This window comes from Penicillium odoratum (assembly GCF_028828045.1).
Source record: "Penicillium odoratum strain IBT 22623 chromosome Unknown utg000004l_segment0_segment0, whole genome shotgun sequence".
In the NCBI taxonomy this organism is placed as follows: Eukaryota; Fungi; Ascomycota; class Eurotiomycetes; order Eurotiales; family Aspergillaceae; genus Penicillium; species Penicillium odoratum.
This window is the reverse complement of record NW_026643146.1, coordinates 720,811-738,386: the sequence shown is the minus strand read 5'-3', so window position 1 is coordinate 738,386 and position 17,576 is coordinate 720,811. Positions and strand designations below refer to the sequence as shown.

Genomic DNA, 17,576 nt, shown 5'->3' with positions numbered 1-17,576 from the left:
TAGTCCGTCCTGGTGAGTGACAAAGCCGTTCCGGGACTGCGGATCAATTCCGCGGATCAATTCAGCTTATTACAAAGCGTCACCATATCGGTCTCGGCATCACGACACCTTGAGGCCGAACTGGTTGATCTGATTTGTATAAAGACATGCCATGATTATGTAGAAATTTTATTGATGAGCAATCTATGAGAGAATATCACGCCATATATTCTACTATATTTATATAAGGAAGGTAAAACACGTAGGTTGTGCCATTCATCTTTCAATCATATCAACCTTCAACACCAACACCAACACTCTCAACTTTCAACTAAATCCTGACAAAATGCCCACCAAAGTTGCTCTAGTTGGTGTAAGTAACGTTGTTCAGCTGCCATTGTTTGTTGCACTTAAATAAAATCCACCAGGGAAGCGGCAATCTAGGACCAGCCGTCCTGAACCAATTGCTAGAGGCTGGATTCGACGTGACAGTTCTGTCTCGTCAAGACAGTGACAAGACCTTCGACTCAAGAGTCAAGGTCGCAAAAGTCGACTACGAGTCTCTCGACTCGCTTAAGAATGCTTTTTCTGGCCAGGATGTCGTGGTTAGCACACTCGGCGTGGGCGCAGTGCCACGAGATATTCACCTCCGTCTTGTTGATGCCGCTGTATCTGCTGGAGTGAATCGTTACATTCCATCAGAATACGGATGCGACACGACCCACCCCAATACTGCCAAGCTCCCTGTTTTTGGCGACAAGGTTGCTGTCCAGGAACATCTTAAGAAGGCCAACAAGGATTCTGGTCTGAGCTACACATTCCTTATAACTGGTCCATTCCTCGACTGGGGTCTTAAAGTGGGATTTTTGCTCAACCTCTCCGGCCCTGTTGCAAGCTTGTATGATGGCGGCGAGCGAAAGTTTAGTACTACCACTCTGGCAGATGTTGGACGCGGGGTTGCTGGAATCATCAATCACCTCCCAGAGACCGAGAACAAGACAGTCTACATCAGCTCTGCGACTGTCTCCCAGAAACAGCTATTAGATTTGTCCGGTAAGAGTATTGATACAAAGACCGTCCCGACAATTGATTTGGAGAAGGAGGCATTTGAGGAATTGAGCAAGCCGGTCCCGAACCCACAAGTCTTTGCTCATCTGTTCCTTTTCCGGGGTGTCTTTGGCGAAGGATTCGGAAGTCTTTTCGAGACCGACAAGCTTTTCAACGAAGCATTTGGCTTAAAGCCTTTGTCCGACGAAAACATTTGTGGCTTCTTCCAATGAACTTTGTCAACAAATTAAGCATCAGCATTATAATAATATAGCGCCAATCCATATTATATCCAGGGTACCTCGTATTCTTAGTTGGAAATTTCTGTAATGTTTACATGTGGTGGCATCGCACGTCCAAATTTTACGAATTTCATCAAAGAGATTATTAAGACCCACTTTGTATTGGGTCCCTGCCCCGCTCTTTAGCATATCTCTCGTGACTAGTGAGTCTCGCCCTTTTGCTTCTTTCCTTGGTATGGACTCGGACTGTCCTCTCATTGATTTCAATAAAGTCTGACGGCTATTCGTTGGTTTATTATAGGGCGTCCCAAAATCCGTGCGCCTATCATATAGATCAGCTATATACGGCTCAACTACCCACATTTACAGCTTTGAACTCTACTAAGACTTTGGCTATTCATTTGCGCGATGATGTATCAGCTGGTGAGACAGAATGACCCCTCTTGAATGACAAGATCTTGAAAGATCAAAAAGTAACTCATTCAAGTGAGGATCCGCATACCTCTGGCTGCGGAGGGTCACCTTCTGTAGCGCTGGGAGCGACTTGCAATCGGACACCGTATTGATAATGAAAGTTAGTGCTCTCTCTTTGTACAGAGAAGCTGTTACCACTAGCTCTTCCAGTTGGGAAGGTAATAACAACCATGCATCCACGTCAATGCCTGTTGCTTGCCCCCTCACCAGCGCGAGATCTGGCACTTCAAGATGTGTGAGAGCAGAATAGCCACGGAAGCACGATGGGTGCTTGTTATGTAGTCTGCGGCGAATTATCCTCCACTGATCGAATAGAGCTGTGACCCGAAGATATTTCAGAGTACGCTCATGTATATCCACAGCTGGTTTCAGAAGTGAAAGATCATCCCTCTCGATATCCGAGGAGAATTCATAGTGGAAGACCTCAAGTGCATCAAATTGACGCAGTAGATCTTTCAGCATATCCAGTGGTAACCTCGACGCTAGAAGCCGTAGATCACGAACAGTTGAGAATGCATAGTCTTTGTCTTGAAAGTAAGGCTTTGCTAAGGTGCTGACAAAGGGCGCAGCCAGAAATAGCATCCGTAGGTTTTGAAGGTAATAATGCATGAGTTGCGGTGACGAAGGACGTATGTCAAAGGTCAACGCAGAATTTTTCCAATCTTGTCAAGAATTAACAGCCGGGCCCAGGGGGAATAAGTCTGTAGACTGTGTCGAGAAATATAAAGAAATGTTCTTTGAAAGTTCCATCGCCTACATCAAGTTGAAATCGCTGTAGATTTTCAAGCCGGACAAGCAAACAGACAAGCTCGAGAGCCGAGTACCCCTTCTCGATTCTGCGATACCACTGCCAAGTGATTTCTGGAATTAATGGAGCTAATCTCTGAAGGGTGGCCCAAAAGCAACCCAGATCCGATGGAGGTGGTTCGTTATAAGGATGGTAGAGTATCCCCGGAGTATAGAATATAGTCTTGACGTGTTTGGCGAGGCGGGATAGTTCGACAATTGTTCTGAAGAATTTACGTCGCCGCGTATGGTATAACAAGCGAACTGTATGATAGAGAACTTCCTGGGCGATTGTGTAGAATCTCCGGGATGTTAATGATAATGCGTGAAGTGTACTCAAAATGGATCCCGTATGGTCGCAGGGTATTCGGTTCTCGGAGTCGAAATATGGATACGGATCGCTGATCTGACCTATTTCCGCAAAGATTGCATAGAGAAGCTCATCTGGAAGCTGATTCACATGATCCTGATAGATCTCCATACTTTCGGACAGAAATCGACCGACTTTCTCCCCCTCTACCAAATAGGCCATAAAAAGCTAGGTTGCCCGGCTTTCCTTCTCACGACTATCAGCTATATTATTTGGCCACGTCGGGTCAGATGACTTTTCTGATTGGAAAATATTTTCTTCTGAATGTTGGCAAATGCAAGAAATTCCGCGTATGGATATGCTTATATTAGTTAATCGACTATCTTAATCTTTCATTACGTCACTGAAGCCCTAAATTTAATACAGACTTTTACTATTTGTTCAAGGAAAAGAAATTTGTAGCCGCACCTGGGAAGGGGCCAAACGTGGCTGACTTTTTCTCTTTATACCCTGACCCGCCTTTTTCAGCCCTATACCGCCCCTAATCACACCTTGTAACGAATAAGCACAGGTTGGCTGTAGGAGCGGTGAGGAAAAGGCAGGGTGATCAAAGCAACACCTCAAAACGGGTTGGAACATTTAGGTGGCATGGCACAATCGAGAAGTTTCGGGAATCTGCGTGAGACTATTTTAATTCCTATCTTGCCTTCAACTGGTGAAATCCTAATCCAATTGAGATGCCTATTCAACTGGTAACCTGGCTCACTAGAAATTCCAGAAGACACTTACATGTCAAATTGGCCCTAGATGCTTTGACGTTCTTGAGAATTCCCAATTTGGGAAATAAAAAGCAAGTGGGTCGTTTGCAGTAATAGCTTTGATGATCCAATCAACAAAGTTTCATGGGGGCCAAGCAAGATACAGTGCAGGCTTATCTATGGAAATTAACTCTGTCTACGGGTACGCTGAGTATGGAAAGTCGGATAGTCTATGGACCTAGAAGGTGTAGAAGGGAAAAAGAATAACGCCATTGGACATTTGATGCTTTATCACTAGGTTTATGAATTCATGAGATATAGGGAGATAATAGGAAAAATGCAACCAAAACGCCAGGCCTTTCAAGCAATCTGTTGAGATAGTGATACTAAGTGCACTTGCATATGTATCATAAGTCATTGTCGTCGATATGTCCCGCATAAAATTTGACCAGCACCTCGGCAGTGCGACAATGCCATTCAGATGATTTTTGCGCACCATGTATCGATAGATTCTCTAGCATTTCATCTTCAAAGACAATTCCTTGAAGATCGCCGCAATATCAGCGCCCACTTGGGGCGTCCTAGGCAAATCATGACCACCCTGGTGATCATAGAACTGACGCTTAGCTGGATCACATAGATAAGCCAGCTGAACACCTGAAGGCCAAATAGGGTCCTTTGCTCCAACAATATGCACACTGGGGATGCTGAGCAAAGCCTCTTGGGGAAGGAAGGTGAAATCCAAGCCAAAACAATCGAAGACCGGAGGCAGACGCTTGGGGTTGTGCATCAACTTGCTAGTATCATCCCAGAGACCATTACCAACACCAGGCTTCACAAGGGTCCGGGCAAGTTTGGCAACGCCTTCGATTCTTTGCTTGACCAGCTGTTCGGTTTTATATTTGATTTGGCGAGCTTTGGGGGTGATGGGCATGCCTAGCTCCTCGAGGAACGGGTACTCAATGCTGCCGTTGATGAAGATGATTGAACCGGGCATGATACGCTCGCGCAGTCCCGTGTCAACGAGGGTTTCGTCCATGAGCATAGCCATTACGACTGCTGAAGCTTTGGAGAAACAGCAGATGCAGTCGTATGGTCCGTTGACCTCGACATAGCTTGTTAGCCATTGGACAGCTTCACGTAGGCTGTCGATATCGTTGTTTTTGATCCAGCCGTAAGAGGTTGAAACGACTGTTGACAGACCACGTGGTGCCGGCAATGTGTAAGGACCATCCACGAAGTCGAAGGTGAATGACTTGTCCAGCTTGGATCGGAATGGGACTTGAGATTTCGTCAGTTTCAACGTCCAAGAGATGGAGTTCGGATGGAAAACCCACGTGTCTGCGCTTTGAAAATGAGAGCGCTAGTAGTGTGACCGTGGAGCATGAGAGTATGCATTTTGGAGATCTGTGAAGCTCTATATAGGTTTTTCTTTGGGGGTGGCGGGAGGATTGTGGAATAAGAGCTGTTAGCTATGATGAATGGGTCTCAGAAGTCGCCTTCGTGGATGCTTTATATGTTCCTCTACAGATCATCCTGACTTGGGTAGCTTACACCACATGGTGTCTATTATTGCAAGCGCTGTGGTAAATTACTGTTTTGGGGTGAAGTAGTTCAGATAACCAAACCCGGAAAGGTTGCTGGGCACGCGATGGCGAAAAGGCCACGAGCCTTACCCGATCGGGTGACAATTGAAACCGCTGAGTGATGTGGTCCAATCATGTATAAGATTGGGAGGCAAAGTGGATCCACCTGTGTTTTGGCCACATGAATCAATGCAGTGTGGGGAGCACCGTATTCAGGGAATTTCTAGACGATACTCCAAAATAAGGCCATTGGCGAATGCTGAAGGAGTGTTTCAAAGCGAAAATGGTTGCCATGTTTATTTGACTGGATCCTTTCAAGCTGTCAGTACTAAATCACTGGCTTGGTAGAGTCTGACAGCGCTATACCGAATTAAGGATGCACAGCGAGTATAGCAAACCAATCAAGTTGATAGAAATTTACCCAATGAGGAAAGGCGTATGATGAATGAGGTAAAGTGTGTTCTCTTTATGGAAAGTGAATGTCTTTTTCTGATGTTTTAATTTGTGAAATACTCATTCAATATCTATATGTGGAAGTAGACGTTAAAGTTGTAGGTTGGAATCGCTTCATCTTGATTCTTTAGCTATCTAGTTTGAGTTATTACTATGTGGCCTTTGTGGCGGTCATTGCCATTAAGCTATATATTAAAGCGAATAATACCCTTACCTTGTATCCCCATCTCATCGAAAATCTTACCCCTGTCCATATCCATCGATCTGACTTGGACCCGTTTCATCAACACTACTGCAGTATTCCCGAAGACCCATTCCGTCCAGCGCCCAGCGCCACCTGATAACAAGCATTTATCTCGGTCAGCACTAGGGGAAACCAATAGAAAATGGATGAAATCTACTAAATGATAACTTACACAGCAAGCAAAGCCGATAGGATTGATGGACAGAATTTTCACGCATGAGAGGGAATGGAAACAATCACTATCTACAGCCGAGTGCAAGTCACCATTTTACGAAACACAGTCGAAGTATAAAAAATTCCAATTCTGAAAAGGGGATTTACATAAAAAGGTACACCATTGCACTCATGACGTAGTCAGATGCAGACACCAGTGATATTGGCTCCCTGGAATATTTTGGAGAGAGTCTGATCACGACTTATCTGTCGCAAAAAACATCTATTACCACGGAATCCTTCGCGCCATAATTGTGCACGACTAATTATTAACTAGTCAAGACAAACCCATTGGTTTCATTTGAAAATTTTTATATTGCAAAGCTCGCTAATCGTGACAAAAGAAAGGATGAATAAGGGTATAGGCGTGGTGATATTGGCCATGATTCTCTTCTTTAATAATGGAGAATCCAAAACCAAGAGCCCACATGCAGAGTCGTCTAAGTCTAGCAATTTCAACAGATGATCCTCTCCAATTTTGGCCTAAGGCAGCCATGCAATGCCACAGGTATTACTCCGTCGAGGGGCGACTCGGACTCAGGTACCGGCCCTCTTCGCCAAGCCACCACCTCGTATAGAGATACGTATTACCAGTAATACGGGACGCGTTTTTAACCAACGGGAACACGGGGGTCAGCACCCCGCTCTAACAATAACCGCACGATATCGCCATTTTCTTGCAGGACCGCGTGATGTAAAGAGCTTCGTCCAGCACTGTCTGCCATGTGGATGATGGAGTGGCCTTGAGTGCTGTCCAGCAGCAAACGGGCAACGTCGAAGTGACCCTTTGACACAGCCAAGTGTAAAGCAGTGCGTCCGTTAACATCTTGGATGAGAGTGTTTGCTCCTGCGCGCAGCAGTTCGGGAATAACCTCGAAGTGGCCCTCCGCTGCAGCGATGTGTAGTGGCGTTTGGGCCTCGTGGTTGAGTAGATCTACATCTTCGGGGCAAGTAGATAGGAGAAGACGAATGATAGAGAATTTTCCGAAATAGGCAGCAAGGTGGATAGCGCTGAATCCATTGAGGCCGACAAGGTTCAGACGCGGGTCTGGTAGCTGCAAACCGTCGCTCGAGTCTGTACCATCACTTCCAATAACAGACATATGGGTATCCATAAATGTCGGATCAATTTGAAAGGGCATAGAGTGTTGGTCCATAGGCGGTGTAATTAGAGCAGGGTCGGAGAAATTAAAGAGGTTCTGGACCATGAGGTCGTCTGTCATCTCGGGCGCGCTTCCAAGGTCGAACAATTCCATGTCCATTTTCCATCCTGGGAGATCTTTTGGTTGAGTGGGTGGTGTCAGCAGGCTTGACATGGCCTTTTGCTGTTCTTGGATTCCCGAATTCCTTCGTGAGCTATCCTTCTTGGGCAACTCTGGCGATTTCGACACCTTTCTTGCGTTTTTGTGGAGATTGGCTGGAATTGTACGTGGTTGTGTCCATACTAATTCATTAGGAGAGCGGCGCCGGCGCTTCTGAGTCTCCGGGTATGGGGCAGATGATTGAGAAACTACGATCTTGTTAGCTAACATCCGAATCTCCGGTGTTGGCCAGGTGGATGGCATCTGAAAGACTGTGGACTAACCGGAGTTCTCTGGGGATCGAACCCTGCTCTGTGATCTGCTGGCCATATTGTGTTGTTGGTGGAAGTGGGAATGGTTATCCAAAGTGGAGGATAGACAGTATATAATGGCACAATGAAAGCAATGACCACAGGGCTGTGGCAAATCTTGATTACAATAAAGAAGTGAGAAATGTGAAGCGTACAGAGAGACGAACTTTATTAGAACTCCAGGCTGATTGAGATGTCAAATCATACCCCTGTAAAAATAGATCGATCTTCACTATGGAAATGGGCCTCCATACCTCTAAACCGTTCTGAGGGTCCAAGGTAAAGTGATCCTATTGGTAGTAGTCATCCCCAGACTAGTTCTTTTCCGGTAATATGTTTTTAGCCCGCCTTGTAGCTTGGTACTGCCCCACTGATATGCACATGGGGGTAAGGGTAAAAGAACATGGTGCAAGCGTTTCATCCTTTCTTCGGGTTTCGGCCCCTAGAGTTGGACCCACTTGGCCCCCAATATAGTTCTGATTCGTGATTCTGATTGGTTACCAATGTGCCTCTCACCTATATTTATACATGTATCCACCACTTTATCTCAGGACTCGCTTTCCAATAGTGTGCGGAGTATCTATGTAGGTCAGATAATGAGGTCCATGATCGACATAGCCATAGGCTCACTCTCATCACAAAAATCATCACCATCACTATCACCACATCAATTTTCATCAGTTCCATTCAGTCATTCTAATTCTAGCAGAGTAGCTTGTCCTGCATAGATCATGAATCCGTAATGTCAATTGATGCTATCAGTATTCATGTCGTGTCGTGTCGCGTGCTAATCCTGCCAGAGGACCGATATTCCCTATCGGACCCTACAATACCATGTCATATTCCAGTCGGAAACCCCTTGCAAGTCGCCGACAAACCCATCATTATTGCCGAATCCTGCAATAGACCGCGTGTCATCGATTCTGAAGCATTACTTCATAAGGAGATGGATCATGCCTTGTTTAGGACAAACTTCTAGAAGAAAACCTGATCAGGAAAATAGACTCCACTCTGATATGTAAGGGGGTAAATTAGAGATGGACGAAGGTAGAAATACTGTGCAATGACTGGCCCCCAGAAGGTTAAAGTGGCCCCTAGTGACATCGTTGTAGGGGCCGACCGGGGGAACGTCTCGTGACTGCACAGTTCGTAAAGGGTTCGTTTTGTCCATGTGTAACAAATAGCCGGACTTTTTTCTCTCCGGATAGCTTGGTGAGTGGGTCTCAAGAGGTCAGGCAATGCCAAGTATTCCATTGTTCGTTTCAAAGGAAAGTCTCGGATTATGTGTTTCATCCTTCCTGGTCAGTGCGATGATGAATAGTCGATCGATCCGGATTCCTTTTACATAGTTGCATTTTACGGTCGGCGGTGGCAGTGTCGATCACTGTATAACGTGGCGTCATCTTCATGGAAGCGTCAGCCCGAGAGGACACAGATTAATACGATTGGTTCGACTGTTAAAATATACTTTAACTATTGATGTATCTAGATCTAACAACCTGTTCCTTGACACTGCCTAGACCTCTACATCATATTTCCGATGCGGAAGTCAGCCGACAGGCAAAAAGGCATTTATGCATACTCAGCTTTTAAGATTTTACAGTAAGGTTACGCCAGAAACTCGAAGGATCATACATTCAAATCGATTATAACGTGAGCAATCATCATCTACAAACGATATACGAGACCTACGATGCTCTTGGGAATAAAATGAGTGCGGGGAAAAACTCGATGAAGACAAACATCAAAACGATTCGCAAAGACTTTAGTGTTTACCCCCTACACCTTTATTGGATTACCACCCTATCAGCTTGGATTTCAAGCAGCTACATCCCACTTGAAATTAAAAGAGTAGTGTCACGTCTACAACAAATGGACGTAGATTTTGGTCTGGTAGATAAAGACCCAAAGAGGACATGAGCGGTAAGTAAACTGAGGATTAAGTCAATTGTGCATCTAGGCAAGTGCCTAAAGGTCTCTGTACAAATTTATCCAAATATCACTACGTATTCTGAGAAATATGATTTCTTTCGCAAGGGCTGTATAGGTCTTCATTTCGGACCACCCAGCTAGAAAAAGCACATTCGTCGCTTGTCACCTGCACATGTGTGATAGAATATTTAATTAACAAATAAATAACAAAAATTTGACACATAATATCATATCCGTCGGTATAATGGCTCGAATGGTTCTCCATTCTTGTCATCAATCTCTCCCACATCTACCCTGTAATTCAAATTCCATAAAAGATTCACATGTACAAATTTTTTACCTGTCAAAATCTATGCCATAGTCTCTTCAGAACCATTGCGACGCGTAGTGCCCTTGATCTCCGGCGAGAGCTGTTTAAGGCCCATGCCGAAGTAAACGTATACTGCAACCACAACAATCTCCTCGAGAACATCCATGCATAGGAAAATGGTGACATTTCCAGTAAGCACACTGAATTGTCCCCTGAGACTCGGAACATAGTCTCCCAAAATACTGTATAGCAATCGGGCAATCATGAAGGGAGCAGCGATCGGCATACAGAGGAACATCTTCTGCTCAGCCTCAGGAAGTGCCTTGCGGTCTCCAATGAAGAAAAAGAAAAGAGCCCAGAAGGCAGCGTAGCACACCACGAAGAGAATGACGGAAACCTTTAGCATAGCGTTTGTTCCTAGCGTTGCTGATTCCGCAGACTCGGTACCGCCGTAGACAGCAATGGCGATAGCGACGATGGAGATGACGGAGATAGCGGTGAAGACCAGACGATGAACTTTTTTGAAGTACATATTCCTGCGTATGTTAGTCGAGTTCTGAAAGGTTATTTGAGATCTACTCACATTCTTATGAACATTCCAAGGTTCAACAGAATCAGTGGAGCCAGACCGATACCCTGACAAATGAGGGCACCGCCATAGGTTGTTGTGTTAGGGGTGTTGATGGTGGCAAGTTGGAAGCTTGCGGCGAGGATACGTAGAATCGATAAAATTACCACCAGGATCCAACCATCTGAACGCTTGAACCCGTGGCGCCAGCATAAAACAATACCAAGCGCTAGTGAGATTACAAAGAAGAACAGCTGAATAACGGCAACACCATCACGGTAGGTGAAAACGCCAGACTGATCTAAACCCATTTTTCTTGATGTGTTTTGTCGAAGCCTGGTTCAACTGTTGGATTGAGGTAGTGGGAGGTGTCGTATGAGAAAGTGACGGAAGTTTTTGACAATGACAAGAATAAATTTGGAGCAACAGTGGTCTGTCCAGATGAAAGGAATAATAGAATCAGGAATAAGGAGCCAAGGAAGGGTGGGAGAGTAGCTTAAGTAGACGCCGCCTCAGCTAGTACCGTTTCTAACAATATCACACTGGGGAAGATCTAACAGAATTAAGTTTCTAGTGCGATAGATACCCCTCTTTCTTAAAAGCACATGGCCTAGAGTGTCGATCGCTATGTGAAATCGATGCTCCGAGTCAGCTCGCGGCGTTAACCAAAACCGACCCCACGCTGATCATGCCCGGCGTTTCACTGGAGCGTCAATCGCGCGGCATTTAAATGGCGGGGCCAGATAGAATGTTTTTCGGTACAGAATCTACCCGGGCATCTATCTCATTGTGATGACCGTAAAGGGATATGAGAATTTGGAGTTGAAGGCACTGAGAACAGTCTGTTGAGGTGACTGTTCATGGGAAATGACAACGTTCTGTATAGTATCTTCCTCCAAATTCCCATGAAGATCCTCCTGAAATTTTAAAGGATTTCTTTGTTTACCCCTGCAAGTCCCAGTAAGTTACGGCTCATAGCACACTAAAATTTGGGGGCGGGTTTCAATGTTCTTGGAGGCTTTTTAATCCATGTTCACGGGTTCCCTGCAGCTCCGCCTTACTTGCAAACGCGCCCGATTAATACCATAGCATTATGCCTGTAGGCTCCTTTTCTAGCCAGAAACCTAAGTCAATAGAGAAGTCTCTTGCATGGTGATGCGAAGGCCCTGGTGGTTATATCTTGAATCAAGTTGCATGTGTCCTCTATGTCTATGAGCCGAGCCGCCCTAAGGCGCTGATGGAGACCAGGGGGCATCGAAGATATTTGAGTTCAAAAGGCACAGTGCATTTAGTCTCACCATAAATAAGTGTTATTTCCGATCATTTACCTGTTTTGGTAATTTGTACTGCGCTAGATAAGCATATTCTGGGGGCTGATTGACACACCATTCTCATAAGGCAGTTTCGGGTAAAAGAACTCCCATTGGGTGGCATTTCGCGTTCCTTTCCTTAAACGAATAGCTTGACCGCTCATGAATTAGTGGTAAAGTCTATGTAGATCAACGGAGTTCAAGTTTACTTGCCCCCAAGCTCAGACTTACCAGTCTTGGCTGGCCAGCTGAATTGCCAGTTTAGGGCTTGTAATAATTACAGACGATATTTTTGTGAATAGAAGGGCGATGGAGGACCTTTTATTATACATGTTCCACTCCAAAAATCCGTTGTTCACCTTTTTAAATATTCTACAACATTTTCTTGGGGGCTCTGTCACTGAACCTCTCCATACCAAGCTGCCCACTTTCATACCCCAGAGTGGATATTGAGCCTCAATATAATCATCTGCATTCAAACTTTTTGCCCTACATTATTAACTACTACCACCCTCACCATGGGATTAATTCATCTATCCGAGCAAGTGCAAGCCACTTCATTCCGGGATCTCCCTTCATCTAAACTTCCGCCTTATCATATCACTGGACCAAACCTCGACACAACCTTGGTTCGAGCTCACTCCTTCACTGTTCACGGAATCCCTCTTCAATCCAGTTCTGATTCTCGAGCCGTCCTCTGTCGTTTTGCTCGATTTGTCGGCGATGTTGTCGGTTCAGATCGTATCGCATTCCTAGCGGATGCACCAGAGACCGGCCCAACCTTAGTCCAAGCTGGAATTCCAGTCCGAGCAGCTACCGGTGTGGCCCCCGAGCCGACGCTGGAGTTCTTCGCAGGCGTGACTCATGTTGAGGATATTGACTTCAAAATTCTCATCACGGCCTACAGCGGATCGCGTACAACAAACGGAGTCGCCGCTTCGGCTCAAAAGGGACCTTTCCTTCTTTCGGTAGTATATACCCAAGAAGACACAGCCGATATTACTCTCCATCTTCGAGGGGATTACGGCGGATGGATTGCTGCGAAACACCTGGTCAAATTGGCCGTTGCATATTTAACCTCGGGACTGTCCGACAATATTGCTATTGGGGCAGGGCTGGACCCTTCCCGAGTGAACTTCGAGTCTTTTCTGCAAGTAACGCCACAAGTTCAACACAAGAAGCCAGACGTCAATGGCTTCAAGAGAAATGGTCATGTTAACTCTCGCCTACTTCATTCTGCCTTTGAGGACAATGTTCGCCGGCACCCTCACAACGTCGCAATCGAATATTTGTGCCGAGCACCTGCTACATCCACGCGATCAAGAGAGCACTTATATGACCGACGTGATCTCACATACGCTGAGGTTGACAGCCGAGCTAAGGACCTTGCCTCTGAGCTTGGCCTTCTGCTGCAGGTCCTAGGGGCCCGTTGGCGTCCGGCCTTAGGCGATCAATACGCATTTCCCTTGTTTATATCACCTAGTCCGGAACTTTTCCTCTCCATGTTGGCTGTTCTCAAATCCGGCCATGCATTCTGCTCTCTCCCAGCCGATGCGCCGCCCGAGCGGTTGAGAGCTATCGTCGAAGATCTTGGCTCCCCGATTGTGTTGGGAGTCGGCCCAGTGCCCTGGAATGGCACTACAGGGTCTCAATCTGAGCGCGAACAGCTTGCAGAGGGAACTATGTGGGTCGATATTACCAATCCCGCAAGCTGGCGGACGGATTGCATTATCCCGAACACTGTCGGAGCCTCATCCAAAGGCCTTCGCATTCCATCTGAAGATGATCTTTGCTACTTGTTTTACACCAGTGGCTCAACTGGAAAGCCTAAAGGTGTACTCGGAAGCCATCGCTCAGCCTTGGCCTGCGTGGAAGCAACGCTTGAGGGACCACTCTCGCATCTTCCTGCTGGTCCGCGAGTTCGATGGCTGAATCTAAGCGCGCCATCCTTTGACCCTGTCATTATCGACACTTTTGTGCCACTCTCCCTTGGTGGAGTTCTCTGTACTGCTGAACGTGATCTACTTCTCACGGACGTTGAAGCATGCGCGCGCGAGCTTCGTGCAACAGCCTCTTACGCCGTGGCCAGTCTGGCACTTCTCATGCGACCGGAGCGCATGCCCGCTTTAAAGACACTGATTGTGGGTGGAGAATCGGTGAATGGCCGAGTGATTGAGAAATTTGCCAGAGTGGAAGGGGACCCGGATGACGACAGACATCTTATTAACGCATACGGTCCCACGGAGACTACAATTTTCTGCACAGCAGAGGCTTGTGTCCAAGGCACGCGCAGCTCCGTCATTGGAGATGCCCTGACTTCTGCATTCTTTCTCATGGCTGACCCAGATGCCCTTGATGCGGGAGAACTGAGAGAAACCCCCCTTGGTCTCGCGGGCGAGCTTATTGTCGGCGGGCCGCAGGTTGCTCTCGGGTACCTTAACCGTCCCGAAGCGACGGCAAAGGCATTCATTCCCGTTAATGCGATGGGCCTCCCCTCCGGCACGACACTTTATCGCACAGGTGATAAGACTCGCGTTGTCTGGTCCTCGGATGGCAAGCGCAAAATTGACTTTCTCGGTCGCTTTGGTACAGACCAGGTTAAGCTGAACGGTCGTCGTGTGGAGCTTACTGAGATTGAGAATGTCCTTACAAGCGCGCAAGGCGTGGCTTCTGTCGCTGTGGTGGTAGCCAACCCCAAGGAAGGTGTGCAGGCTCAGTTGGTAGCATTTTTGACAGTCTGGGCCGACGAAGATCGTCAGGGTGTCGCCAACAAGTGTCGCGCGGAAGCAGAGAGACTGCTACCAGAGTGGATGTGTCCTGGGAGCTATACTGTTTTGAACCAGCTGCCGTACACACCGAGTGGCAAGGTGGATCGGAAGGTGTTGCTAAAGCTTGCTGCCGGTGAGACTATGAGTGACGCCGTTGTCACAAATGGAGGCTCCGCTTCCGAGAAAGCAGTGGAGAAGAAGCAAGACACCACCGAGCTTGAGATGGATTCCACATCAATCGTTTACCGAGGCCTTTTCGTTGCTATTGGTGATAAGGCTACAGGCGCAGACGCGACAACACCTCTTTTGGGCCTCGGTCTAGATAGCTTGCGGACCATGTTGTTCCTTCAGAGCTTACGGGATGACGGTATTGAGGGTTTGGCCTTGCATCAGATTCTATCCTCTACCACGATCAACGACTTGATCAATTTAGTGGAGCCCAAGAACCTGGCCTCAAGATCTCTCGTGGGACAAGAGATGGAGGTGGATCATGAAAGTCATGAAAATGTGGTCTCCATTGATCAATCTCTCATGACAAAGACAGCCGCAGAGGAAATCGATGGTGTGGATGTTCTTGCTATCGCGGCCGATGACGAGGAAGGGATTTTTGAACTCTCTATCCCTGCGAAACTCCGCCATTTCTCCCACTTTTGCTTGCCTCAATGTACATCGGCTCTGAATCTCGCCCCTGCCGACATCGAGCAGGTATTACCAGCTACGAACACACAGACCCGCATTCTTTATCTCTCCACACGCCATGAATATGTGGACCCAACACGCTACTCTGGTCGGCCGCAGCTCGAACACTTCCTCTACGACCTGCCTCTCAACAAGCTTGATCCAGTACGCATGAAACACGCTGTCGACGTTGTTTTAAGAAGACACGATTGCTTCCGTTCAGTCTTCTGCGGCATTAAGCATCCACTATCTCCTTTCGCTCTATGCATCCTGAACAAGGATTCAGAGCGTGCAGCTATCCCAACAGTCGAGATTATCTGCAAGTCCGAACCCAGCAATACCAGCCTCTGGCAACATACTCTTGTTTCCGCTCAGCGTGCTGCCGAAGGTGATATGACTCCAGACAGACCAGGCGTCACAGTGACTTGGGTCAGCACCCCTAACGGTTCCCGTCACGTCATGATCCTCTCTCTTTACCACCCCATTTTCGACGGTGTCAGTCTGGGACATCTCCGCGAGGAGATTGCTGCTGAATATGCCCATCTCAGCCGCCCAGCAGGTATCAGAGACCTGACAGATCAGGGCAGGAAGCTCACCCTCCTGCCTATGCGCAAAACTGTCGAGCTTTTGTTCGAGAGCACCGACTGGGTGGAGAGCATGTTCTACTGGATGAGGCGTTTCGCAGGAGTATCATCTTTTCATTTCGGATCTAGCCAACCTGCTTCGCAGGCCGTTATGCTACCCACCGAGCTTAGCTTAGTCGACACACACATGCGCACCGCCTCCCTCCGCAGCAGTCTTTCCATGGATGATCTCTCCAACGGCGCCCTATCTCAGCTAGGCACAACCATGGCAGCCGTTGTACAAGCAGCGTGGGCCAGTGTGCTTGCTCAAACTTGCACCAACGAAGGCAAGCTCGATGTACAATTCGGCAGCATCTTGCATGGCCGAAGCACACCAGACATGTGGCGCTGCATGGCCCCGATGCTGACGACTGTACCAATGCATGTAGTCCTCCAGAAGGATGGACAGAGCAAAAACCCTACCAACCGTGAGATCTGTCGTTTACTAGCCACTCAGTATGCTGAGGTTGCACCGTATATCGATGTTCCTTGCCCGACCGAAGAGACGTTCGAAATGGGAGCCGACCGATTCGATACTGCGCTGAACCTTCAGGCGTATCGGAGCGAATCTGCATCTTCGGATATCGCTGATAAATTCCCACGGGACCTGCCTGGATGGAGCACCGAACATAACCTTCTATGTCCGTATAAGGAAGTGGATATCGGGTTCCCCATTATGATGGAGGTGTGGCCCGCATTCGGACCCGATGGCCCTGATTGGAGTGAAAAGATGACACTGAAGTGTGTTTATAATTTGCGAAAGCCGGGATATGAATTCTTGAATGAGCAGTGGGTCGCTGGCATGGTTGGTGCTTTTGAAGACTCGCTAGTGAGGCTTTTGAGAGAGCCGGACGCCGAGTACTATGTTGGTTGATTTATATGTACATTTCCTTTAGCGATCAGTATTTAGGTTTGTGCTGCTCTTAAGCGACTGTTGAATTTTGTTTCTTTTTCATTTCCTCGCTTGTATTCAAATCCAGGCCTCAATTTGAATATCAGAATTACTGTTTCATAGTAATGTCTTCTTAAAATTTAGTTTATATTTCGTTGTCGGAGCATCAAAAAGATCTAAAATTGATTGAAACTCATGGTCCGACCGTCCTGATTAGTCCTTTATTCTTACGCGCATGTCCCCCAAGATGATCGCGGTGCACACACGGCTAGGCATGATCTTGATGTTTGCCGGATACGGGTTCCTGATCAGCACTGTGTTGTATACTTTTTTTTCGCCCCCATTTTATACTTCATTTTCGTAATATGGCCCCTCCTTTTCTTTGCTTCCTCCAGATGTCGCTTGTGAATCTATGATGTGAACTGCACATAGTATTGTGTCAACATTGGCATAGATGTATATCCGAATTTCAAATTTTACATGTAGCGTCAATAATTTTGAATGGATCCAATTTTGCGAGCCCAACCTCAGAACTGCGCACCCAAGCAGTTCAATAGTAAGTTAAGAAATATACTACCAGTCAAAAAAATTCATTAATAATTTCTTAACCACCTCCAGGCGGATTGATTGTGGCAAAAAGGCCAAAAGGCAAAAAGATATGACAAGAGTGGGATTTGAACCCACGCCTACAAACGTAGATCAGGAAATGATGTCAAGGTGGACCTTAACCTGACGCCTTAGACCAACTCGGCCATCTTGCCAGTCGATATACACCGATTTCTTCTCAGGAT

The 17,576-nt window shown here is 46.9% G+C and overlaps 5 protein-coding genes across 5 annotated transcripts; 2 read left to right on the top strand and 3 right to left on the bottom strand.

The window, feature by feature from the left end:
* Positions 1-325: 325 nt before the first annotated feature.
* Positions 326-1,259, top strand: N7520_004527 (aromatic alcohol reductase; the record flags this gene model as incomplete). Its single annotated transcript, XM_057138461.1, has 2 exons — positions 326-352; positions 408-1,259. The coding sequence occupies 2 exons, from the start codon at positions 326-328 to the stop codon at positions 1,257-1,259; spliced, it is 879 nt and encodes a 292-aa protein (XP_056996668.1).
* Positions 1,260-4,110: 2,851 nt separating this feature from the next.
* Positions 4,111-4,994, bottom strand: N7520_004526 (uncharacterized protein; the record flags this gene model as incomplete). The annotated part of the gene is made up of 2 exons (XM_057138460.1): positions 4,111-4,877; positions 4,934-4,994. The coding sequence occupies 2 exons, from the start codon at positions 4,992-4,994 to the stop codon at positions 4,111-4,113; spliced, it is 828 nt and encodes a 275-aa protein (XP_056996667.1).
* Positions 4,995-6,703: 1,709 nt separating this feature from the next.
* N7520_004525 (ankyrin repeat domain-containing protein) lies at positions 6,704-7,657 on the bottom strand (the record flags this gene model as incomplete). Its single annotated transcript, XM_057138459.1, has 1 exon — positions 6,704-7,657. One exon carries the CDS (start codon positions 7,655-7,657, stop codon positions 6,704-6,706), a length of 954 nt encoding a protein of 317 aa, XP_056996666.1.
* Positions 7,658-9,986: 2,329 nt separating this feature from the next.
* N7520_004524 (uncharacterized protein) lies at positions 9,987-10,825 on the bottom strand (the record flags this gene model as incomplete). The annotated part of the gene is made up of 2 exons (XM_057138458.1): positions 9,987-10,482; positions 10,530-10,825. The coding sequence occupies 2 exons, from the start codon at positions 10,823-10,825 to the stop codon at positions 9,987-9,989; spliced, it is 792 nt and encodes a 263-aa protein (XP_056996665.1).
* Positions 10,826-12,342: 1,517 nt separating this feature from the next.
* Positions 12,343-16,767, top strand: N7520_004523 (NRPS-like enzyme; the record flags this gene model as incomplete). The annotated part of the gene is made up of 1 exon (XM_057138457.1): positions 12,343-16,767. The coding sequence occupies one exon, from the start codon at positions 12,343-12,345 to the stop codon at positions 16,765-16,767; it is 4,425 nt and encodes a 1,474-aa protein (XP_056996664.1).
* Between the last annotated feature and the right edge of the window lie 809 nt (positions 16,768-17,576).